General features: G+C 42.4%; 2 protein-coding genes across 4 annotated transcripts in view; one reads left to right on the top strand and one right to left on the bottom strand.

Annotated features, from left to right (window-relative positions):
* Positions 1-7,799, bottom strand: part of LOC135114999 (receptor-transporting protein 3-like) — a 13,822-nt gene extending 6,023 nt beyond the window's left edge. The window contains exons 1-3 of one of the 3 annotated variants that reach the window (XM_064031391.1): positions 6,804-7,799; positions 2,636-2,777; positions 1,260-1,430 (exon numbers count right to left, since the gene is read on the bottom strand). In XM_064031391.1, coding sequence (XP_063887461.1) covers positions 1,260-1,430; positions 2,636-2,777; positions 6,804-7,165 — 675 coding nt within the window. In that variant the 5' untranslated portion in view covers positions 7,166-7,799. The remainder of the gene's footprint in view (positions 1-1,259; positions 1,431-2,635; positions 2,778-6,803) is intronic. The other 2 variants (XM_064031390.1, XM_064031389.1) reach the window with 2 other exon arrangements.
* A 2,242-nt stretch (positions 7,800-10,041) lies between these two features.
* Positions 10,042-22,130, top strand: LOC135114997 (FAD-dependent oxidoreductase domain-containing protein 1-like). The gene is made up of 11 exons (XM_064031380.1): positions 10,042-10,098; positions 11,754-11,901; positions 13,643-13,715; positions 15,402-15,538; positions 15,889-16,118; positions 16,460-16,576; positions 17,389-17,542; positions 17,846-17,991; positions 18,489-18,732; positions 20,372-20,486; positions 21,083-22,130. Exons 3-11 carry the CDS (start codon positions 13,643-13,645, stop codon positions 21,220-21,222), a joined length of 1,356 nt encoding a protein of 451 aa, XP_063887450.1. The 5' UTR covers positions 10,042-10,098; positions 11,754-11,901; the 3' UTR covers positions 21,223-22,130.
* The last annotated feature ends 40 nt before the right edge of the window (positions 22,131-22,170 follow it).

Below are 22,170 nucleotides of genomic sequence, written 5' to 3'. Positions count from 1 at the left end.
CGTGCGATTCTTTCTGCTGTACATCTGTTACATAGCCATTACATCAGGAATCAATAACTTCTTTTCCAGCTCTGCTTAATTTACACGTTGCAATATTTTCTCTAGTTTCTTTCGTAACATTTTTTCATCACTCACTCTGTAATTTCCTGATCTAATAATCCCTTCTCTTATTTATCTTTTTTTTTGTTTTAAGTTAGTTTCTCGTTTTCTTCGATGTTATATCTCAAACTAGATTTACGTATGCTTCTTGATCTAAAACAAACTTCAGCTTTATGAGTATACCTACTGAAAAAAATAAAATGTATATACCATCAGCAGCAGCAGCAACAGCAGCAGCAGCAGTGGTAGTAGTAGTAATAGTAGTAGTAGTAGTAGTAGTAGTGACCATAGGTGGGCGTTATCGCGATAACGCTATCGGGTTATCGGTTATCCGATGATAAATTTTCCCGCGTTATCGATTCATCGGTATCGCCGATACTTTAAATTCTAAACTAGCGGTAATCGATGAATTTAATTTTTTTTGGAACATGAGCATGTTGAAGTTTTAAACTTTCATAATCAAATGTTGTTGGTTTACTTAAAACAGTATTTTCATTAGTGAAGAGACAGGATAAACATTGAATTTGGAGTTTTATTAAGGATTTTTCAAAGTTTTCTAAAATAAAGATAATAGTAAAGATTTGAATTTATCGAATTTTTTCATTTTAAATATCAATATCGTTATCGCTAGTATAGGAATTTTGGATTTCTCGATTTATCGGTTATCAGTTATCGGGCGACAAATGTATCGCCTCGATCATCGGTTATCGATAAGGTTATCGTTATCGATTTATCGGTTATTGTAATGATTTTTTTTCGTTATCGCGCCCAACTATGGTAGTAACGCTTATTATGATCTCTCAATGTTTGTGTGCCTCCTTTACCATAGTTCATCCTTCCTTACAATCGGTGTATTCGTTTTCTCTCATACTCATTCGCTCACCCTTACCGGTTTCATCTCGTATTTTCAAATGCTTGAACATTTCATTAGAATGGTTTTGAAATACCACAAAGATGATAAGTCGAGTTCTCATGACGATTTCCCAGATCATATCGCAGAATCCCTGTCAAGCTATCAACAGAACCATGAAAACATTCCTGAAAATCCCAGTAACTTCTACAACAGCCTGTTAGAAACATAAAACTACCTTTGAAAACTCCACATACTTTCACTCGTCTGTTAAGCTATTACTGTAAACATATGTGTTGTTTTCCCTTACCTTCTGCGCCTCCTCGGGGTACCACATGGGCGTCTCGAACTCCTCCACGTCACACTGGTTACACTTCTGTCCGGTGAGGAGGAAGCGAACCAAACCCTGGTTGGAGGCGGCGTCCCAGCAATAGTAGAACACTACCAGGCCGTACATGCTGGTCCACCCGTGTGCACACCGCTGCCGAGGAGTAGGTACGCTGTCACACACACACACACACACACAGGGGTGGTCCTTAACGGTAAAGAGGATAAAGTACTGGAGAGAGAGAGAGAGAAAGAGAGAGAGAGAGGGGGGGGGGGTCTAGCCGTTCCGGACTGTTTTGTTTTCCGAACTCGTTACTGAATGAAAACAATTAGAAAGAAACCTTGGAAGTAACCTGATGTTTGACTCTGTTACCACCGAGGATGAGGAGGAGAAAGAGGAGAAGGATGAACAGCTAAGTGAGACATGTTGGATAAAGGAGAGTATCTGTTAAAACCACACGTTATTATTATATATAACTGTTTTCGGAATGCTGAGATAGAACTGACAAATATTCCTCCCCGCTCACCGCTCTGTATGATTGAAAGGCGACACCACTGACCTTACAGAAAACGAATAATTAACGTTAGAGTACATAATCAAAGCAGGAGGGTCCTTTTCTAGACTACTACTGAACCAGGTGATTCAGGAAAGGAAACAACTGTCGGATTAGCAATCATATATCGTTGCATCTCTTGTGCCTATCAATATTAATTATAGAAACTGGGGTGTTCCTTGGGAGCCTCAATCGTAGGAGGAACAACACAACAAGGGAGATCTTTAATGGTACCAAACGTTTTGATTTTTTCTTTAGTCATCTTCAGTGTTTGGTAAAGCTTGAAGCGAAGAAATTAAGGGATTACACCATGTGTATGGCAGCACTGTACGAAACGGAGATCTTGTTCTTTCTTAACTATGAAAGATGTTCGTGACCTCCCTTGTTGTGTTGTTCCTCCTAATGTTCATTATGTACGATTATGTCTAATTTCGTAAAACAGTCCACACTGAAGTAATTAACATGTCGGGCCAAGGATTATCACTAGTTCCCTCCGTCATTAGTACAGAGGAGAGGCGGCCGTGGTGGAAACATTTGGTGCCTGGGTACTTGAGTATATTTCCTGTTTACTGTAAGATACAAAAAGTATCGTCTTAAGTAACCTTCCTGTTAATTAATGACCTTCCTGTTAATTAATGAGTAAGTGAACCTGGAGGAGGAAGAGTAGGAGATGGATGAGCAAAAGCAAGAGCAGGAGGAGCAAAGGCAGGAAAAGGAGGAGGAGGAGGAGGAGGAGGACAACGAATACGAAGACAAAGACGAGGAGAATGGAAGAACACTAAGATGACAAACCAACCCCACTCACCTGGCAGGAGAACCGGACCTTGGCCATGTCCTTGAAGACGTGCCAGTCAGAGGGCGGCGTCTCGGCGGGACCGAAAGACCACATGTGAGGCAGGTGGCGGAAAAGTAACTCAAAGTGCTGATTCCAGACCTCCTCCAGACCTCTGTGGGGGAAGACTTGTATCACTTTCCTTTGTTTCATTATTACCACTGCTACATTACTAATCCGTTTCACGTTAAGGAATCTAGGCAAAGGGTTAAAAGCAATGACAAACAGAGACAGCTGCGTGTAAAATTAATGGTGTTTGCAAAATGTAAATGCTAATGCGGCGAAGTTGATTTGATGCTTCACTTGTGGACCACGGAAGGGAACACGGAGAAAGATTGATTGTTCACATTTCCCTGCTTCTGTAATGTTGTTGTTATATTGTTCGTAGTAGTAATAGTAGTAGTAGTAGTAGTAGTAGTAGTAGTAGTAGTAGTAGTAGTAGTAGTAGTAGTGATAGTAGTAGTAGCAGTAGTACTAGTAGTAGTAGTAGTAGTAGTAGTAGTAGTAGTAGTAGAAGGAGGTAGATCAGGAGGAAGAGGAGGAATAGAAGGCAGATAATGTTAAGAAGGGAAAGAGAATGTGAAGATGTTGGAAAGAGAAGCAAGTTGAGAAAGAAGAGGAAGAGAAACAGGAGTTGGGAGGAGGAGGAGGAGGAGAAGCAGTATATACATAGTAACACGGAGGCACCGGGTAACAAAGCTTGCTGGGTTCAAGATCTTGGCTGGGTTATAATGAGGTTCTGTACTGAAGTAATCTGCTCGTTTCGTTGCGCAAAGGAGAAAAGATTAGAAATATTACATAGAAAACTCTAACTCTCTCTCTCTCTCTCTCTCTCTCTCTCTCTCTCTCTCTCTCTCTCTCTCTCTCAGAAATCAACTATGGATTTCTTTACAGAACAAAAAAAGAAAGTTCATGTTCTACAAAAAAAAAAAAAAAAAAAAAAAAAAATATATATATATATATATATATATATATATATATATATATATATATATATATATATATATATATATATATATATATATATATATATATATATATATATATATATATATATATATATATATATATATATATATATATATATATATATATATATATATATATATATATAAAACTAATGTATTTAAGAAGAGCTACAGGAATGTTGAAATGCATTGAAATGTACTGAAGACATAAAATGTCCATCAAACTGTAATTTGTATAATTTCCGTTTATTGTTTCATGTTTGTTTCTTTCTGAGTACATGATGTAAAACCAAAACGCTATAGATGATTGTATCTGCAGTGTATGAATATTTCCGTGGAATCTCTCATGAAAAAATAACAATAATAATAATCCAAGCATCAGCATTACACAGCTTTGTTTCAATAGCTGTACCTTTGTTCTCAGAAGCGGGGTTGTTATAAGCTCCGAGAATCAAGTCAGGTGTGAAATGTCCCCACCCTTTCACTAATATGATCGTCTGTGAACACTGAGAGCACTATAACATGTTAGTATAGGTACAGTCGCGGACCAAAAGTCTTGTAACAGGACGCCCTCATTTCCATTGTGTTCAGCGTTTTCCTTGGAATCTTTCATTTCTAAGGTTTTCTAAAGCAACAGGCAGCACATCAGAGGACTTACGGTTGAAACGAAACTGTTAAAATAGTAGCAAAGAATACGGCACGTGAACAAACTTTTGGCCGTGACTGTACAGTTCCCTCCATTTCCATATTCATCACTTAGCGTTGTCGATGTGTAAGTCGCCCACTGTGAACCGCATGATTGACACGTATCCAAAACAAATCTTGCCAATCCCTCCATCACCTTTCATTTACTCGCACTGACTGGAATGTGTCTTGGACACATCCCAGTCAGATCAGTCATACGAGTCGGATCAGGAAGAGCGGTTCCCAGCAAGAGATTCACACACGAAATGATGAAAGTAGAAATGAAGGGGTACACGTAGAAAAAAAAAAAAAATGTTTGCATAGATACACAGATGACAGAGAAAATAGGAGATTGATTGTCTTTTTACCCGAATAGTTAAAATGGAATTGCATAAAGAGAGTTGCTGGTCATTACAAGAAAGTTTGTTTAGCAGTGCAAGGGTTAAAAATCTGGTGGAGGACGTGTTGCATCACCTGTCATATTTCCTCTTCAGGTAAAGGCAACATACGTAAACTAGAGAAAGAATGTACTCCTTTCTCGTAAGATTTTAATTATGCAAGTAAATAAGGACAATGATGATGATGATGATGATGATGATGATAATGACGATGATAATGATGATGAGGAAGAGGAAGAAGAGGAAGAGGAAGAAGAGGAAGAGGAAGAGGAACAGTAATAAAAGAGCAAAATAAGAATGGAAGCAAATATTTTCGCTGCTTTTCTCACTTAAAAATGTAATGGAGGACGGATCAATGTTTAGGGAAAAGTGAGTAAGTGCATAAGTAAGAGAGAGAGAGAGAGAGAGAGAGAGAGAGAGAGAGAGAGAGAGAGAGAGAGAGACATGAAGATTTGGAAAAGTGAGTGAGAAGGTGAGTGAGTTAGTGAAGGATTAAGGAGACAGAGAGTGTTTGAACGAATGAGTGAGTGAGTCATTCAGTCAATGAAGGAAAGAGACAGAGTGTTTGAACGAATGTGTGAGTGAGTGAGTGAGTGAGTGAGTGGAGGAATGAGACAGAATATTTTAATGAGTTAGTTAGGTAGTTAATTAGTGAAGGAAGGAGATAGAGTGTGTTCGAACGAATGAACGAATGAGTAAGTGAAGGAAGGAGAGAGAGTGCTTGAACGAATGAGCGAGTGAGTGAGTGAGTGAGGTGACAGCAGCTTCCCACACGCCAAACGTCAAACCTCACATCACCTTCACATTGTTTATCAGTTGAGCAACACACAGGGAGGGGGTAGCGTGCACTAAGGAGGAAGAGGGAGGGAGGCAGAGAGTAGGAAAGGGAGAGGAACGGAGGCAGAAAGTGGAGGAGGAAAACAGTGGAGTCAGCCATCAGTAAGCACAACACGAAGGCAGCACCACTAAAGGCACCATAAAGATATTGCAAATACACCATAACCGCACCATAAATGCCAGGACTCCATAAGGACACCATAAAACATGAAAACACCATAGACACTATAAAGACAAAAGAACACCATGAAGACAGCTCAGAGACACCATAAATGCACCACCAGTACATTATAAGAACATAAGAACATAAAAAAAAATAAGTGAAGCTGCAATAAACTATCAGGCCTTCACGTTGCAGTCCCTGTCCTACACGTGGCAATCCCTGTAATTATAATCACCATAAAAACATCATGTAGATATTATTAAGAGTACAGCACCATAATACCGCCATAATACCACCATACGTCTTTAAGTGACTACAGTGACCATAAAAGTAGAAGCATTACTCTTCATCAGGAGAGAAAAAAAGAACTAAATGTGTTATCTAGGCTTGATACATCTAACAATCTGATCGTGACATTTTGGTGTGTGCCTGCAGGGCTTCTTTTTTTCGTGACCATTTCTACTTGGCAACACAATTACACATTATAGCTTAAAATTAAATGTTAGGTATATTGTCTAATTATTACTTTCTTTTTAAATTTTTTTTTTCCAGTCGTTTCATGTCTTTATGTTTTGTTCTATTCTGTCTCTGCCTGTCTCTGTCTGTCTGTCTGTCTGGCTGGTTGGCTGGCTGACTGACAGGCTAGGAAACAGCTTTCTCTCTCTCTCTCTCTCTCTCTCTCTCATCAATGCAGTGTGGTGGATTGCCTCGGTCTGCCTGTAGTAGTATGCAAATGAAGCCACAGGCAGGCAGGCGGGGAGCAGCAGGCGCCTCACCCCGCTGGTGGCTCAGGCCGCGGGACGATGACGCCACAACACACCCGAGCATGACCATCAGCCGGAACACCGCGGCGCCTGTTGTGGTACTCAGCACGCGCCGCACTGCCTCTGCCCGCCACTCCTCCAGACACTCCCAACTGAGGCCTTGGGAAGTTTAATATATAATGTTGGCAAAACTCATGAGATTACGTGATGTGGTGCCTGAGATGAGATGAGCAGGTGAGAAATGTACCGTGCGGTTGTTACTTGCAAGGCGGGTCCTCATAAGGTAACGGATTAATGTTCTAGAGCCCAGGTATCTAAATAACTCACCCGTACAGATCGCCAGGCTCAACGGAGGGCGGCACGTAGTAGCCTACGTGGAAGGAAGTGCGGGAGAGCTGCGGGAGAGGCACGGACGGGCATTTCTTGGAGGTTGGGGCGGAATTATCGGTGAGCTTCTTGTGCATGAGGGTGTGAGGAGCAGTGAGGCTCGGCATGGTGTTGTAATGCCCCTGATAAGGCGGGTGGAAGCCTCCGTAGGTGGTGGTGGCGGTGGCCCAGGCAGTGTGGGTGTTTGGCTGGCGGGTGAGGCAGGCCATGGGCGGCTGATGTGCGAGGTGGGGAGGCAAGCAAGGGATCGGTACCATGTGGTATGCCTCAGGGGATATCATCATCCGCCCGCCGAGGGACATGATAATTCTGATGCAGGGACGGGGAACCTGAAGGCTGCTCCTCCACCTCACACTTGAGTCACGGCGCTGAGATGTCCAACACTTGCAGTTTTCAATATCACAGCTCAATTACTAATGTGGTTTTGCGGTTAACCTAACACCTGACGCCTTTCTTTCTGAGCTGGTATGTAAGCGGGAGCAGCTGGTCCTGCTGTTGTGTTCATCGCGTTCACTTAACAATGGAACACTTTCCTTTAATACCCAGGCAGAATGTTGTCTTATGGAACGCCTTCCTGAAACAGACTGAGGAAAAGTGCAGGAGACTGTCCCCGGAAGGCAAGAGAGCACGCGGGATGGCGGCAGTGGCGTGTTGACAAAACTAGCGATAACGCCTGAGTGACGGTGTGAGGTGTGGACACCCTCCCTCCATAGCACAGTTTCCAGCCCGAGTTAAGGTCATGCAATTTACTCTTATACAACATTTCAATGTGATGAATTGTACAAATCTAATAAATTTATGACGATGCGTCTTATATGTCTACCAATGATACCTTGAGAAGAATTTTTCCTGACCTAAGGCGGAGACGGAACTCATCTTGGAACCAATCACCAGACTGTCAACAGAACATGGCTATTCACCGGCCTCCCTTTGATCACCGACCCACTGATCAAGACGGCGTGAAACCAACCAATTACTGCCGTGTTTGCTGATCGATGGGCATTGGGGACGTGAGCCAGGAGGTGGCAGGGACCAGCAGACGTGGCACGGCTTGGAATGGTTGTGTAGAGCAGCACTTCTTGCCATGACTTATCACCATCCGCCATTGTGCCTCGACATAACGCTCACTGCTGCATCATGCCAGCCTTCCAGCACTCTCCCAGGTCCTCACTTTGTTATCAGGTGAGCTCATATTCTTAAAGATCTAAAAAAACTACCTAATCTGACACTAAAGGATCGCATATAATTGTCTAGAGGGTGTGGCTGCTCCTGCCTCAGCACCACTTGCCCGCCCACCCACCCACCCACTTCCTGCGTCTTTATCGAAACATTACCGAGGAAAAAGTGCTGAGTCGATAATTTGCTGCTGCTGCGTTCTTGTGTGTCTTGTATCAGCATTCTAAAGAGAGCTGTGGGGCGCTGCGAGGTTGATGGGTGGGTGTGAGGGGTGAGAAGTGAAGGGTGGTGACAGGAGGTAGAGGAAATGGAACATAGGATTGCTTGGAGGGATGACAGTGGAGTGGTGTGAGCGGGGTTAATGGTGATGGTGCACGTGACAGTTTTAAGTGGTGACGCGTGGACATGAAGGCGCGGAGATCAGCTGCAGCTCCTGTACAAACTAAAGGACCACATTCTGAAACACTTGTGTCCACACCACCGCTATATTCAAAAGGCACTAGTTGAAGCTACACTGGTTTTTTACTGATGTTTTGTTTTATGGTTCTAGTGACAGATTGACAAGATTTCTACATTATTAATATGAGAAACCGTCTTGACAACTCGGCTTCTTCTCTCTGTGGTCTTTGAAAATAGTCTTGGTGAGAGAGTAAAAGGTTTCTGAATACCGACCTAAGTAGGTTACGCGCCAGGGACCATTGCAGATATGATTACAGGAACATACTTACATGGAATTACTTAGACCAGCAAAATAAAGAAAAAATGGCTATGAAGACATCATTCATTAACTGAATCGCACTGGAGAAAATGCATTCGAGGTATATAAAGTATTTGTGAGGGGAATATAAATAACGAAACACACACGACGTAAAACTGATTTTTCTTTTATGATATCATTTTCTCTCGTCAGCCATTGATTAGCATAACAAAGAATCACACACACACACACAGGGACATTCTTGCAAAATTTTGAGCTTGACAATACCAAAGGTCCCAGGACAATTTTCATATATATTAAATGTTTTCCCTTTCTTTTCCATTTCGGGATACAGTAAGACCCACCATCAAAACACTGCCATGGAAAACGGGACAGACTGTACTAGCGGCGACTGGTCGGGAATGAGCCACGTGGGACGCGGCACGAGTGACGTAAACAGTCGGGAACAGAGCCAATGGTTCTTTAAGGGTTAAACGTGGAAAAAAAAAAAAATAAAAAAATAAAAAAAAAAAAATATATATATATATATATATATATATATATATATATATATATATATATATATATATATATATATATATATATATATATATATATATATATATATATATATATATATATATATATATATATATATATATATATATATATATATTACACTTACATGACAACATAAGAATATAAGGAGCAAAAACTATTCATGTAAATGCCAGAAACAAGATATAATGTTTTTAAATAACAATATGGAAACAAGCAAGAGTTCACCCACAAGCCTTATTACTATGTCGATTGAAATCTGATTCTAGAATCAGCTATGAAGTTCTGACTCCTCTGATATATTTTGTCTTGGGGTGTCTTGGTGTGTGTGTGTGTGTGTGTGTGTGTGTGTGTGTGTTCGAGATTATGTGTACCAAACACACACACACACACACACACACACACACACACACACACACACACACACACACAGAAAAGAAGCCCAACAGCTCACACTCCAACCAAAAGTCCCATTATTTTGAGATATTTTGAGAACAATAAACGCAATGAAACATAAGCCTAACAATAAGAAAAGAATCCTGAATGTGCGACCTTCCTGTAGCAGCAACGTTACTTTATGCGTGAAGGAAGCTGGCCAAGGGTTAAAAAAAAAAAAAAAGAGGGGAGGGGGTAATCACAGTGAAGGCTGGGGTACAGACCGCTGTGCTGGCTCCCATGTGTGTTGTGATAAGATACTGCTCCCTGTCTAAATAGTAAATAAGGACCCGCACATTGTTTACTCATAGATAGAAGACGTAAGTGGTGAGAGTGGCGAGGAAAGTGCTTATCACGTGTGTATGCTCGGTAGGTGAGGCCAGGTGATGAGGGAGAGGGGCTGGTTCCTAATGTTACTGGTGGTGTGAAAGTAGACGGTTGATTAAGAACGTAAGAACATAATAAAACAAAGGAAGCTGCAGGACATTACCCATACACGTGGCAGTTCCTCATTAAAACATCCCTACTATTTCCATACATCTCTTCCATTCTACCCCAATCAACTCATTCACTTTTGTTTAGTTTATCTTTCCTTCTTCCTTCTTCTTGTTTTGCGGCCATGGCCAAATATGATGCTGGCTAGAAACTGCAAAATGTATTACTTTTCATCACTTTTCTTTCTTGTAGGTGCTTATAAAGACTCCATACATTTCTTTAAGTGCTGTAAATTGTTGCATGTCACAGTGAAAGGGTTAAGATTATTGTTATTTTATGAGGTGTGTGTGTGTGTGTGTGTGTGTGTGTGTGTTTGTGTGTGTGTGTGTCGTTACCAGAAATACCTACCACAACCAGCCCGCCCCAACCACCACACGGCGCACACATTCCTCATCCCGGACAGACACGCTCCCAGTACAATCTCCAGCTCTTCCCCTCAAAGCGGGAATGTAAAGCGAGCACTGTCAAAAGGATACATATGTAACAATACGAGGAAAAAGTTCAGCAGGCAGGATAGAGAATGAACGTTATTAGAATACTACATATATATACTACACATTTTTCTTTTCTTATTACTTTTGCCTGTCAGTGGGTCTGGATAAGAGAAAAAAAAATAGAAAAAAAAGGCCGTTCAGTATGTTGCTCTTAAAAAAGTTAATTATTAAAAGGGATTCAGAATTCATGACCAGTTAAGTTCCAAATCCGATATGAATGAAATGTGTAACTTCTGTAAGAACGTAGCAAAATCAGATAGTTATACCTGGGAATGAAAGTTTCCGTGAATAAGATAAGAGAATGTCGTCAGAAAGATTAACGTATTCAGCTGTATGAAATGACAATAAATGCTTAGGAATATAAATAGGTAAGGAATTAATTAATGGATCAATGAACACAAAAAATAGTTAACTCTTTTCCTAATTGGTGTCAGGTAGACTTCCGGGGAGAAACAAGGCGCCAGGTGAGGTAGTGCACACCTGTCCTTGAGGCACACCTGTGGGGGAGTTTAAAGGGACGAAGATGTGGGTGAGAGACTGACGGGCAGCGACCAGGACACCCCTTCCCCTCCGCCCTTCCTCTCCCTCCCTCCCCAGTTCGGTGTGTCACGGGTGGTGGTGGTGGTGGTGGTGGTGGTGGTGGTGTGTGTGTGTGTGTGTGTGTGTGTGTGTGTGTGTGTGTGTGTGTGTGTGTGTGTGTTGTTGTTGTTGTTGTTGTTGTTGTTGTTTGTACATTACTAAGTGGATGTTTGCGATTTACTAGTGTGTTTATCCTCTGTGTTTTGCGTGTGTGTGTGTGTGTGTGTGTGTGTGTGTGTGTGTGTGTGTGTGTGTGTGTGTGTGTGTGTGTGTGTGTGTGTGTGTGTGTGTGTGTTTTGTTTACTTGTTTGCATTTTTTGTTGTTCTCTCTCTCTCTCTCTCTCTCTCTCTCTCTCTCTCTCTCTCTCTCACACACACACACACACACACACAAACATAGCCATAAATGTACATATACACAGAGATAGCTGTTGATACGCACTATTTTTCCCGCAGCAAGGAGTGCCCGGCAGCTTATCAAGTAATATCCAGTTTAACATAACAAGGTCGAAGTTTTAGTGCGTGAATGCCTTCAAGAGAGAGAGAGACAGAGTGGTTCCCAGGATAGCCAGTGCCTTGTCTTCACTGGTGGCGATAAGAGGAGGTATGTTGCGCCGCTCAGGGACTTTGATTATATAGGGCAAGATCCATTCAGGCATTGCTATAGGTGTGTTATTCTTATGTATTTTGATGTGATGTTACGTTAGGTACGGTAAGGAAAGTGTGATGGATGTTGTTGGCTTGTGTGTGTATGTGTGTGTGTGTGTGTGTGTGTGTGTGTGTGTGTGTGTGTGTGTGTGTGTGTGTGTGTGTGTGTGTGCGTATCGATACAATGCCTGTCTGTCTGTCTTCCTGTTTTTATCTCTGTCTCTTTCTGTTTGTTTGTCTGTCTGCTTCTCTCTCTCTCTCTCTCTCTCTCTCTCTCTCTCTCTCTCTCTCTCTCTCTCTCTCTCTCTCTCTCTCTCTCTCTCTCTCTCTCTATCTATCTATCTATCTATCTATCAGTCAACTATTCTATCTATCTATCTATCTATCTATCTATCTATCAGTCAACCATTCTATCTATCTATCTATCTGTCGGTCTCTGTCTTTATCCCTGGTTCAGCGCACCTTTCATCTCTTTACCATCTGTTTTCTCAAGGCTCAAGACTTTTTGTGGAATATAGAAGATGTTTTCTCGTTCCCATATTTACGATCACATTCACATTTACACTTATATACATATATTACACTTTCCTACAACTATTTTACTTCATTCCTTAATATATACATGGCCAATATTCTTTTATTAATTACCGTAATCCTTATGGCGTGTTTCGCTAAGGAGTTGTTTGTCCACCTTGACTCGCCCTTCACCAACCCTCACTAGCCCTCAGCAGCCTCCACTAGCTCTCAGCCCCTGGTCCCCACACTTCATCAATATACAGAATGCGACTCTTCAAAGTTCCTTCAAAATTAGGATTTTATGCAGCGCCGACCTTCGCCTGGCAACGGATGATGAATTCTTTGAGCCTCTTCACCCGAAATGATCCCCGAGACGTGTGAGTGAGGAGGGAGAGAGGGAAAGTGACAGGGAAGGAGAGGACGCATCCCGAGAGAGAGAGAGAGAGAGAGAGAGAGAGAGAGAGAGAGAGAGAGAGAGAGAGAGAGAGAGAGAGAGAGAGAGAGAGAGAGAGATGGCATTCAGATATCTCAGCAGGGTGTGAAACGAACAAAATAAAATGATAAAACCTAATATTTTCTAGATGATATACTAAAAAAAAAGGTTAATAAGAAGCGAGTCGTTACCTTCGATGGCAGCGGTATTGACTTAGGACGCTCTTCACTTGTTTCTCTTCTTACCATTTCCCTTTAATTCATGCATGAGTTTATTACGATCAGATGCCTTCTGTGCGCGCCCCTTGGTTCCTTAGACATCCCCATCCTGTGTGCAGAGGGAAGGAGGCTTCAGGGAAAAGAGGGAAGCAGGGAGAGATAAATGTGCGTGGCGTGATGCACCTTGCCGCGTCGCCTGTGTAGTGAGGCAGATGGCGGGGCTCCCACGAGCCGCTGTGTGGGTGTCGTGCGATGCAAGGTCGGCTGTGGCGTGACGGCTGCTTCTGCCCGTGAACCAGTGGCGTGAGAGGGTGGCGGCACACAGCCGTGAACGCTCCACTTGAATGCCCGGCGTTCCTCCGCTCCCGATCCTGTCTGACTTTGTCAAACGCTTGGATGAACGTACCGCGGAATTTGCCTCAGACAATGACGGGTTGTTATGTGATGGCAGAGTTATGCCATGTCTTTTTTTTATTACTAATATCTAAGGAAGGCTCGATCTGCTTTGCTAATATCCTTCCGCTCCACAGATGATCCGGACCCTTTCAGCGGTGCAGAGGTCATGGTCAAGCGTGTGGCGGGTCTCGCGGCGCCTGGCTAGCGGTGAGTCTGTGCACTGCATGGTATGCGGCACCACACACCAGACCTCAAGGCAACTCAAGGAATGAGGTCATGCATTAATTTCCTGTATACGTAACTATACCTTAAGAAGATTCTGGATGTGATTGCAGAATATTTTTCTAAACGTGTTAAATACGATCACTGCCGAACTGCAAATTACAAGGATTTACATGAAAAAATTCAGCCTTCCTAGATTTTGATTTCTGACATATTTGTACAGTGAGAGGTTTCCTGTTATCAAATTAGTAATAACCTCACAAAAAAAAAAAAAAAATCAAATAAATACAGACCAGTGAGTTCTGTCAAACTATTTAACAAGATTAATTAATTCAAAGCCGTTTTAGCATTTACTCGAAAGTTTAGAGACACGAACGTGAGAGTTTGCTTTGCTTTTTCACTCCCGTGAACAAACATTTCCTTTGCATGTTAGTGGACGACATTCCTTTGTGGCCAGACATCCTGATGTCATGGCAGGACGCCAATTGGTATTTATCCTTTCTGTCTTGCTGATACATAATTAGATGAGCCTTATTGACCTGGTTTGATATTATAACTACAAACAAATGTTCAGATGAAATGAAAAGGAATTAGTTAAGAAACAGGAAACTTAGAAAGACAGGATTATTTTTCTCTCTCTCTTTTCGGTGCCGGTAGCACAAAGGAACCTGCTGTTTATGACTTATTCATCCGGTTAAACTAAAAACTTGAAAAAAGAAAAAATATATGAATAAGATAAGCCGCTTATTGCCGTTCTGTAAAATAAATTAATAAAGAAAGTTAAAATGAAAGCTGAGATCCACCCTCCTTCAAAATTACCAAAATGACATACTTTTACCAAGTGTTGACACCGTCCGTGATTCGTTCCATTATATAAAGCAACGTGGTAACAAGTGTGAGCTCCTCGTGGTTCCATCAACACCCCGCCACACCAGGACACGCTGATCACACTGTCTCACATCAAGGTCTCAAGGTTCACACTTCACACTGCAGTGGCGCGCGTCAACAAGGTACAAAAACACAGCAGCACTAGATCCACACTCGTCAGAATGGATCTTTCTCCTTTTAGCAGAGTCGCGACACTGCGTTGTTGATTCGAAGCTTCACCTTAAAATGCTAAGTCAACTTTCACTGAATTAAAGATGTTTTTAGCGTTCTCAGTTAAGCTTTAGTCCTGAGAACAGAAAAAAAAAGTAAAGAAGCTTTCCTATAATATGTGTATACAATGTCTTCATTTTATAGACGTGAAGCGGAGTGACAGCTTAACATCATTATTATCATTATCATCATAATCATAATCATCATCATCATCATTATCACCATCATCATCATCATCAACCTCTACGATTATTCAATATGACAAAAATATCTCACTAGCCTTTTCCACTCTGTCATCTGTCCGTCTATTCCAGGTCACCCAAACACGCTAGCAATCCCTCCCGGTAGTATAACCCTCTACCCTACCCTGCCCTCTCTTTTCCCATTCCGAAGTTACCATTCTGTTACTCAAATTGTCTATCGATCATCTGTTTTGCGCTTATAGTGTTCTGCCTACGTTTATTTATTTATTTTTTCTTAAAATCACCACATCTGCAAATGAAGTTTTCCCTGTATTTGTATGGAAGGAGAGAGCTCAGAGTAATACGTAATCCTACATTTCCTCCGCCGCAGCCTGCTCCTCTGCCTGGCCCCGCTCCTGTGATGTGCTGGTGGTTGGGGGCGGTGCTGTGGGCTCCTCCTCCGCCTACCACCTGAAGCAAAGGGCGGGGAGGGACCTGAGCGTGGTGGTGCTGGAGCAAGACTCAACAGTAAGGACCTGTGTGTGTTGTATAAGTGAATAAACATAACACAAATTACTGATAAAAAAATACATGACAAGATGCCGAGAGCTGTGTATCGATAAATTTAAGTACGTACAGAGAGGCAGAGAAAGACTGATAAATGAATAGGTAAGTAAATGATAGCAAGATAGATAGACAGCTAGATAGATAGACACACATGCAAATAGATATCACGTTTAGTCGACTGAGTGGGAAGGATAGAAGAGAATAAAACTACATTTTGTTAAACAGCTCAGAAGGTCAAGAGGTAACAGGTGCTCTCTCTCTCTCTCTCTCTCTCTCTCTCTCTCTCTCTCTCTCTCTCTCTCTCTGCCCAGTACAAGAAGGCCTCCACCGTCCTCTCCCTCGGTAACATCAGGCAGCAGTTTAGCGTAGCAGAGAACACACTCCTCTCGATGTACGGCGCTTCTTTCCTCCGTCGGGTGCCTGAACTTCTAGCAGTTGAAGGCCAAGATCCCGTAGACATCAGGTTCTTTCCCAGAGGCTACCTGTTCCTTGCCACGCCGGAGGGACTGAAGCAAATGGAGGAGAACTACAAACAGCAGACGTGAGTTAGCTGTGAATTAAAGTTCGGGTGTGAGTGGAGAGGTGTGAGAGATGAGTGTCTGTGTGAATAGGGCTAATTAATGGGGAGAGAGAGAGAGAGAGAGAGAGAGAGAGAGAGAGAGAGAGAGAGAGAGAGAGAGAGAGAGAGAGAGAGAGATGAGCCACTAACCAAATCAGATAAAATATATATGTAATAACGTGCAATAGCAAACTAAAATACACAGCAATGCGAGTAAGAACAAGACAGGTGCGTGAATCATACTACGAGGTGAGTGGGAAGTGATGAACAGGTGACATGACGAATGGATGGATACTGATTTGGCTTCATTGTTTCCCCTGAAGGTCGCTAGGGGCGGAGGTGGCGTGGCTGTGGCCGGACCAGCTGAGAAAGGTGTACCCGTGGCTCACCTTCCAGGACAATATAGTGGCTGGGGTCCTCGGCACAAACAATGAAGGATGGTAAGCAGAGGAAGCAATTAAGGTTTGGTTATTTATTTATACATGGAGAAGAATGTACAAGGGTCATATATGAACTTTGACAACAATACAAGTGCTACTCAGACTAAAATTGTGAAGGTAACCAAATGAAGAAGTCCAGTTTAGTTTCCAAATGTCTGTGATTTTCTTTTGTGCTAGGCTAAATTGAGGATAAAGATAAGAAACACGCAGACACATAAATTTTCACTTAACATTTTAGACATATTTTTGTACTACAGTCTTTCAAGCAGTTATGTAGCCTAGAAAAGACACTATTAATTTCGTATTCTGGCCCTGCAAACAACTTTTATTGTGCTCTAAATCTTCATGAAAAACAACCATAAGAGTAAACAGGTAATTAAGGTGGATTATTCCTTGCTTTACCAGTGAATGGGATGGTGTAAAGACACTGGCTTCTTGCAAGAACAAAGAAAATTAAATAGAGGTATAATTAGGTCTTGTGTGTAGCAGGGCCACGGAAGTGAAGGAAGAGTGGAGTAATTAAGTTTTGAAACTATGTAGCAAGAAAACAATGAAACAGTAAGATAACTAACGACTGCAAGAGACTTAAGACAACCAGTTTCAGGAAATGAAATGGTAATAAACACAGCTTCTTACTCGGACATTTTAGACTAAATTTGATTACGAGACTACATAATTTTGAAAACAGGGCAAAATACTGAGAAATTCTACACTCTCCATGAAACTTTGCTATTTTACTGACGGAACCGAAAACTTAGCAGGCTCTTTAATATAAACATAAAGTGTGGTGTCTGCTGAACCTATCCCTACAGGTTTGACCCGTGGAGCCTCCTGCTGGGGATACGGCGGAAGGCGGAGTCTCTAGGGGCACTTTACCTTCCTGCCAAACTGACAGGTCTCCAATACCGCCAACAGGAACCCCACCAGGCCACTGCTACATCCACGAGGTCCCTCACCACAGCCCAGGTGAGTGTTGGGAGGTTTTTACTCATCAATTTAAGATTAGTCAGATGCGTATTCGATTGTCAGGGATCAAAGGAATACAAGAAATAATTTAAGGCAACTATGAGGCACATTATAATATTTTAACATTAGGTACTCAAGAAAGATAGGAAACATTGAACACTTGCGATGATTGAGTGCTTTTTTTGTCTAGACTGTACATGTGAAAAAGATTTAAAAAATGTTTCAAAGATTCATGTTTTAAAAGAGCCTTAATGTTTAGGTCAGGACATCTTGCCGTCATCCTAGCAATCTCCTCTTGCGCAGATGAGACTCAAGAGCGGAGAGGAGAGGGAGATCTCCTTCTCTACCCTAGTGGTGGCTGCCGGGGGTTGGTCAGGCGAGGTGGGTCGTCTGGCGGGCTTGGGCACCGGCGAGGGCGTCCTGGCCACGCCCATCCCGGTGGAGCCAAGGTGTGGGCAATGACTGCGTGGTGGCATGCTGCTGCTATTGGTGTTTTTGTTGCTACTGCTACTACTGCTGCTGCCATTTTTCTTCTTCTTCTTCTTCTTCTTCTTCTTCTACTACTATTACTACTACTACTACTACTACTACTACTACTACTACTACTACTACTACTACTACTACTACTACTACTACTACTATTACTACTAAGTCTACTACTATTACTAATGGTGTTGCTGCTGGTTCTACTACTACTACTACTACTACTACTACTACTACTACTGCTACTACTACTGCTGCTACTACTACTAACAACAACAACAACAACAACAACAACAACAACAACAACAACAACAACAACAACAACAACAACAACAACAGCAACAACAACAGCAACAACAACAACAGCAGTAATAACATGATTGATAACTATCACCATTGTGTGTGTGTGTGTGTGTGTGTGTTATCTTCCATCACACACCTTTCTTTTTCTCCATCCCTTTAGAAAACGGTTCATATACTGCGCCCACGCCCCTGACGGTCCGTGGGAGGGGTGTCCGGTCTTCAACGACTACACGGGCATGTACTTCAGGCCAGATTCAACCAGACCTCAGTACTTCTTCTGTGGACGGTCGCCCTTGGAGGAGGAGGAGCCGGACCCGACGGATCTCAGCGTGGACTACAGCTTCTTCGACACCCACGTGTGGCCTCAGATGGTTGAGCGATGCCCGGAGTTTGGGAATTTGAAGGTAAGTACAAGAGTAGTCGGAAATCTAGTTAATGTTAGTTCCTTATTCGAAAACGCCTTGTTCTTTCACCACGACTATTTTCCAAGACCACATAGATGATTGGCCGGATTCTCAAGAGTGTTTGTCCTCTTAATAATCCAGAGATCTTGTTAATCTGTCACTAAAACCATAATAGCAACCTTAAAAACCCGTGTCACTTCAATTAGACCTTTTCAATGTAGTGAGGGTGCGGGGCAGAAGTGTTTCAGGATACGGTCTTTACTTTTACTGTTTAGCGTGTTCTCTTGGTCTTAAGTCCTCCGAAGTGCTACAGATCCTCGTATTTGTTAGGCTGTGTAAGAATGCGGTAATTGTCTGCTATACTGTTCCTCAAGTGTCCTTCCTCTTCTTAAACTTTCTGTGGCGGAAAGATGCACTCACCGTAAAGATTTGAGGGGCTGAAGTATTACGGCTACCTCAAATCTCTTTTCTACAATTTCTCCCTCTTTTTAAACTTCGTGTGGTGGAGTTAGTCTGAGTTTGGAAATCTGAAGGTACGAAGTGATTGGATGTCTAGATTCTCTTTACGATACTGAACAGTCTTCCCATGTTCCTCTTACTCCTCGATAATCTTTAAAACATTTTCCTTCTCCTGTGTTTATTTACCTTCTTTCCCATTCCTTCCCTTCACCACAGCACAATCAATGAACGCTGTAATAACGATGCGTCGCTGAAATGGAACTAATTTAATTGCAATGGTCATAACTGCACCAAATATCCTCGGGAAGGGAACTTTAATAACTGTAAATGGTTTCTTGAAGGTCACAGGTTCTCTCTCTCTCTCTCTACGGAAACGACTGCTTCTCTCACCTTTGCTAGAAAAATAAATTTCAAAATAAACTCGTACACTCTCCAGAAGTTTGCGGGTAAGTTTATGAAGGAAGTTGTATCACCAATATAGACTGCAGGTGATGTACGAAAGAGTGTGTTGTGCACGAGCTTACGAGAAAAGTGGGAGCTGTGAGTGTGTTCTTTAATGTGATGTGAGGATGTGTGTGTTTTGTGAGAGTACTGTGAGGCTGTGTAGGTGAGTGTGTTCTTGAGTGTTGTGGGGCTGTGCAGATGAGCGCGCGTGTGTGTTTGTGTGTGTGTGTTGTGAGAGCACTGTGAAGCCGTGTAGGTGAGTGTGTTCTTGTGTGTGTTGGGAAGATGAATAGCTGAGTGTGTTCTTGTGTTGTGAGGCTGTGTAGGTGAGTGTGTGTTTGTATGTGTTGTGAGGGTGTGTACCTAGGTGAGTGTGTGTTTGTGTGTTGTGTGGGTGTGTAGCTGGGTGTGTTGTGAGAGCTTGGAGTTAAAAGATAATGACTGTTATCATCATTATCATTACTATTACTATTACTATGATTATTGTTACGAACTACTTTAACAGGCAGTACAAGAATCTATTAATTACCACCACCTACGTGTCTCGTGCACCATTTACGTTGCATACTCCTTTGTCTTCACCTCCATGACGTGTGAAAGCAGAACTCACAAGACACGAGAGAGAGAGAGAGAGAGAGAGAGAGAGAGAGAGAGTGTCTGTGAGTGTGTGTGTGTGTGTGTGTGTGGCTGGGTGGCTGGCTGGTTGTGTGACGCGACATCGCTCTCTCTCTTTCAGGTGAAGAGTGCATGGGCTGGTTACTATGACTACAACACCCTTGACCAGAACCTGATCCTCGGCTTCCACCCCGTCTATACTAACATGTGCATCGCCACGGGGCTGAGTGGGCACGGTGAGTGAAGGACGCGAGGTATTTCTTACTGTAATTTATAGAGGCTGGGCTTGTGGGAAGGTGAACAGGAGTAATAGGTAAGAATGGGTAATGCTAGGACGGGTGAGCCAAGGTCACTGTTGTGGGGCTGGAGGTCTATCTCGTACGTATTGTTGAAAGGAAGTTAAGGAAAAGGTAATATTTAGGTTTTTCTTCTTTAAAAGGGAAAATGATAAGGGTTTCTTTAAAGGTGAAGTGAGATAAACGTTCGTAGAGAGAGAGAGAGAGAGAGAGAGAGAGAGAGAGAGAGAGAGAGAGAGAGAGAGAGAGAGAGAGAGAGAGAGAGCCAGCCAGCCAACCAGTCAGCCAGGCAGCCAGACAGCCAGACAACCACACAGACAAACAGGCGGACAAACATATAGGCAGACAGATCACCCCGCACCCCGAACCGCACTCACGCAGACAAATAAGCAAACACAAAAACAACACGTACAAAACATCATTAGACCACTACGTATCTCATCATCTATCAACACCTGAGGGAAAAATTCAGTAAAAAGACAATGTTGAGAACCCAGACTCTTCCTTAACACTGAGCTGCACCTCGTCACCCGCAGGCATCCAGCAGTCGCCAGCAGTGGGACGTGCCGTGATGGAGTGCGTGGTGGACGGTCGCTCACACTCCATCAATCTAGACAGGTTTAGCTTCGACCGTATTCTCAACCGCCAGCCACTCAAGGAGAAGATGGTGATGTGAGGAGAACATGCGAGCGTGAAGAGAGGGTGAAGATGAGGCAATGATGTGTACATGATACATAGGGTGATAGATAGGTGATGGATATGGCTGTGTGTGGGGGTTATGTGGTGAGAAAAGAGTAAGGGTGGTTTTTGTAAGGCCTAGGTGAAAGTGTAAGGGTATATAATGATGAAAGGATGTAATGGATGAGATGTACCGCTTTTTGGGGTGATGTGAAAGGTGGTGGATTAAAGAGTGATTGTGTAGAAGTTATCGTGAAGTGAGAAATTGATAAAGATGGGATAAGTAATGATGGAATAGAGGTGTACGGGTGTATGATGATAATGATGATAGGATGTGAGAGATGAGATGTAAGGATGTTTAGGATGATGCAGAAGAAAGAAAGTTAAAGTGTGGATGATAATAATAAGGCTGGGATGAAATTTCAAAGCTGTATGGTGATGGTAGAATGTGAGAGACCAGACGTAAAGATGAATGTTTTATACCATAGGAAGAAAACATAAATATCAACCTAAAATAAAAAAAAGGGCAACCGTATTTTTGTTAACAAAGTGAAAATAACGTGATTTAAAGGAACATACAAGTTCTAATTCCAGTTTTAGGAATAATCTAAACCATTTGAGGGACAGAATTTAAGTCGTAAAATGAAAGAAAAATATAGAATTCTCTGAAGTTGACCAATTTGACGCCGCTAGTGAGAAGAAATGGCGCTGCAGTAAACTTTTACACGCACTGTCCACACTGGAAATGAAAAGTGCCATGCAGGACACACTGTTGTTGTATATTGGCCAGATGTGAACCACGGTGTTTTAGTGGTGTTGGTGTTGGTGCTGGTGTGTTGGGAGGGAAAGAGCGGCAGGCGAGGGAAAGAATGAAAAGAATGGAAATGTTTGAGTGGGTCTTCCCTTTCTCTCTTTCTCTCCCCTTCTTCCGTTCTACCTTCTCTCT

The sequence above is a fragment of the Scylla paramamosain genome, chromosome 28 (assembly GCF_035594125.1).
Source record: "Scylla paramamosain isolate STU-SP2022 chromosome 28, ASM3559412v1, whole genome shotgun sequence".
NCBI classification, from domain to species: Eukaryota; Metazoa; Arthropoda; class Malacostraca; order Decapoda; family Portunidae; genus Scylla; species Scylla paramamosain.
Note: the sequence above shows the minus strand (reverse complement) of the source record. Positions and strands in the feature narration are given on the sequence as shown.

What these genes read in the sequence shown, in the direction of transcription:
- LOC135114997 (XM_064031380.1), top strand. Translation starts at nt 13,643, where the DNA reads ATGATCCGGACCCTTTCAGCGGTGCAGAGGTCATGGTCAAGCGTGTGG. An exon ending in GAGAACTACAAACAGCAGAC is followed by an intron (nt 16,119 to 16,459) that starts GTGAGTTAGCTG and finishes TTTCCCCTGAAG; the next exon opens with GTCGCTAGGGGCGGAGGTGG. An exon ending in CACGGGGCTGAGTGGGCACG is followed by an intron (nt 20,487 to 21,082) that starts GTGAGTGAAGGA and finishes CGTCACCCGCAG; the next exon opens with GCATCCAGCAGTCGCCAGCA.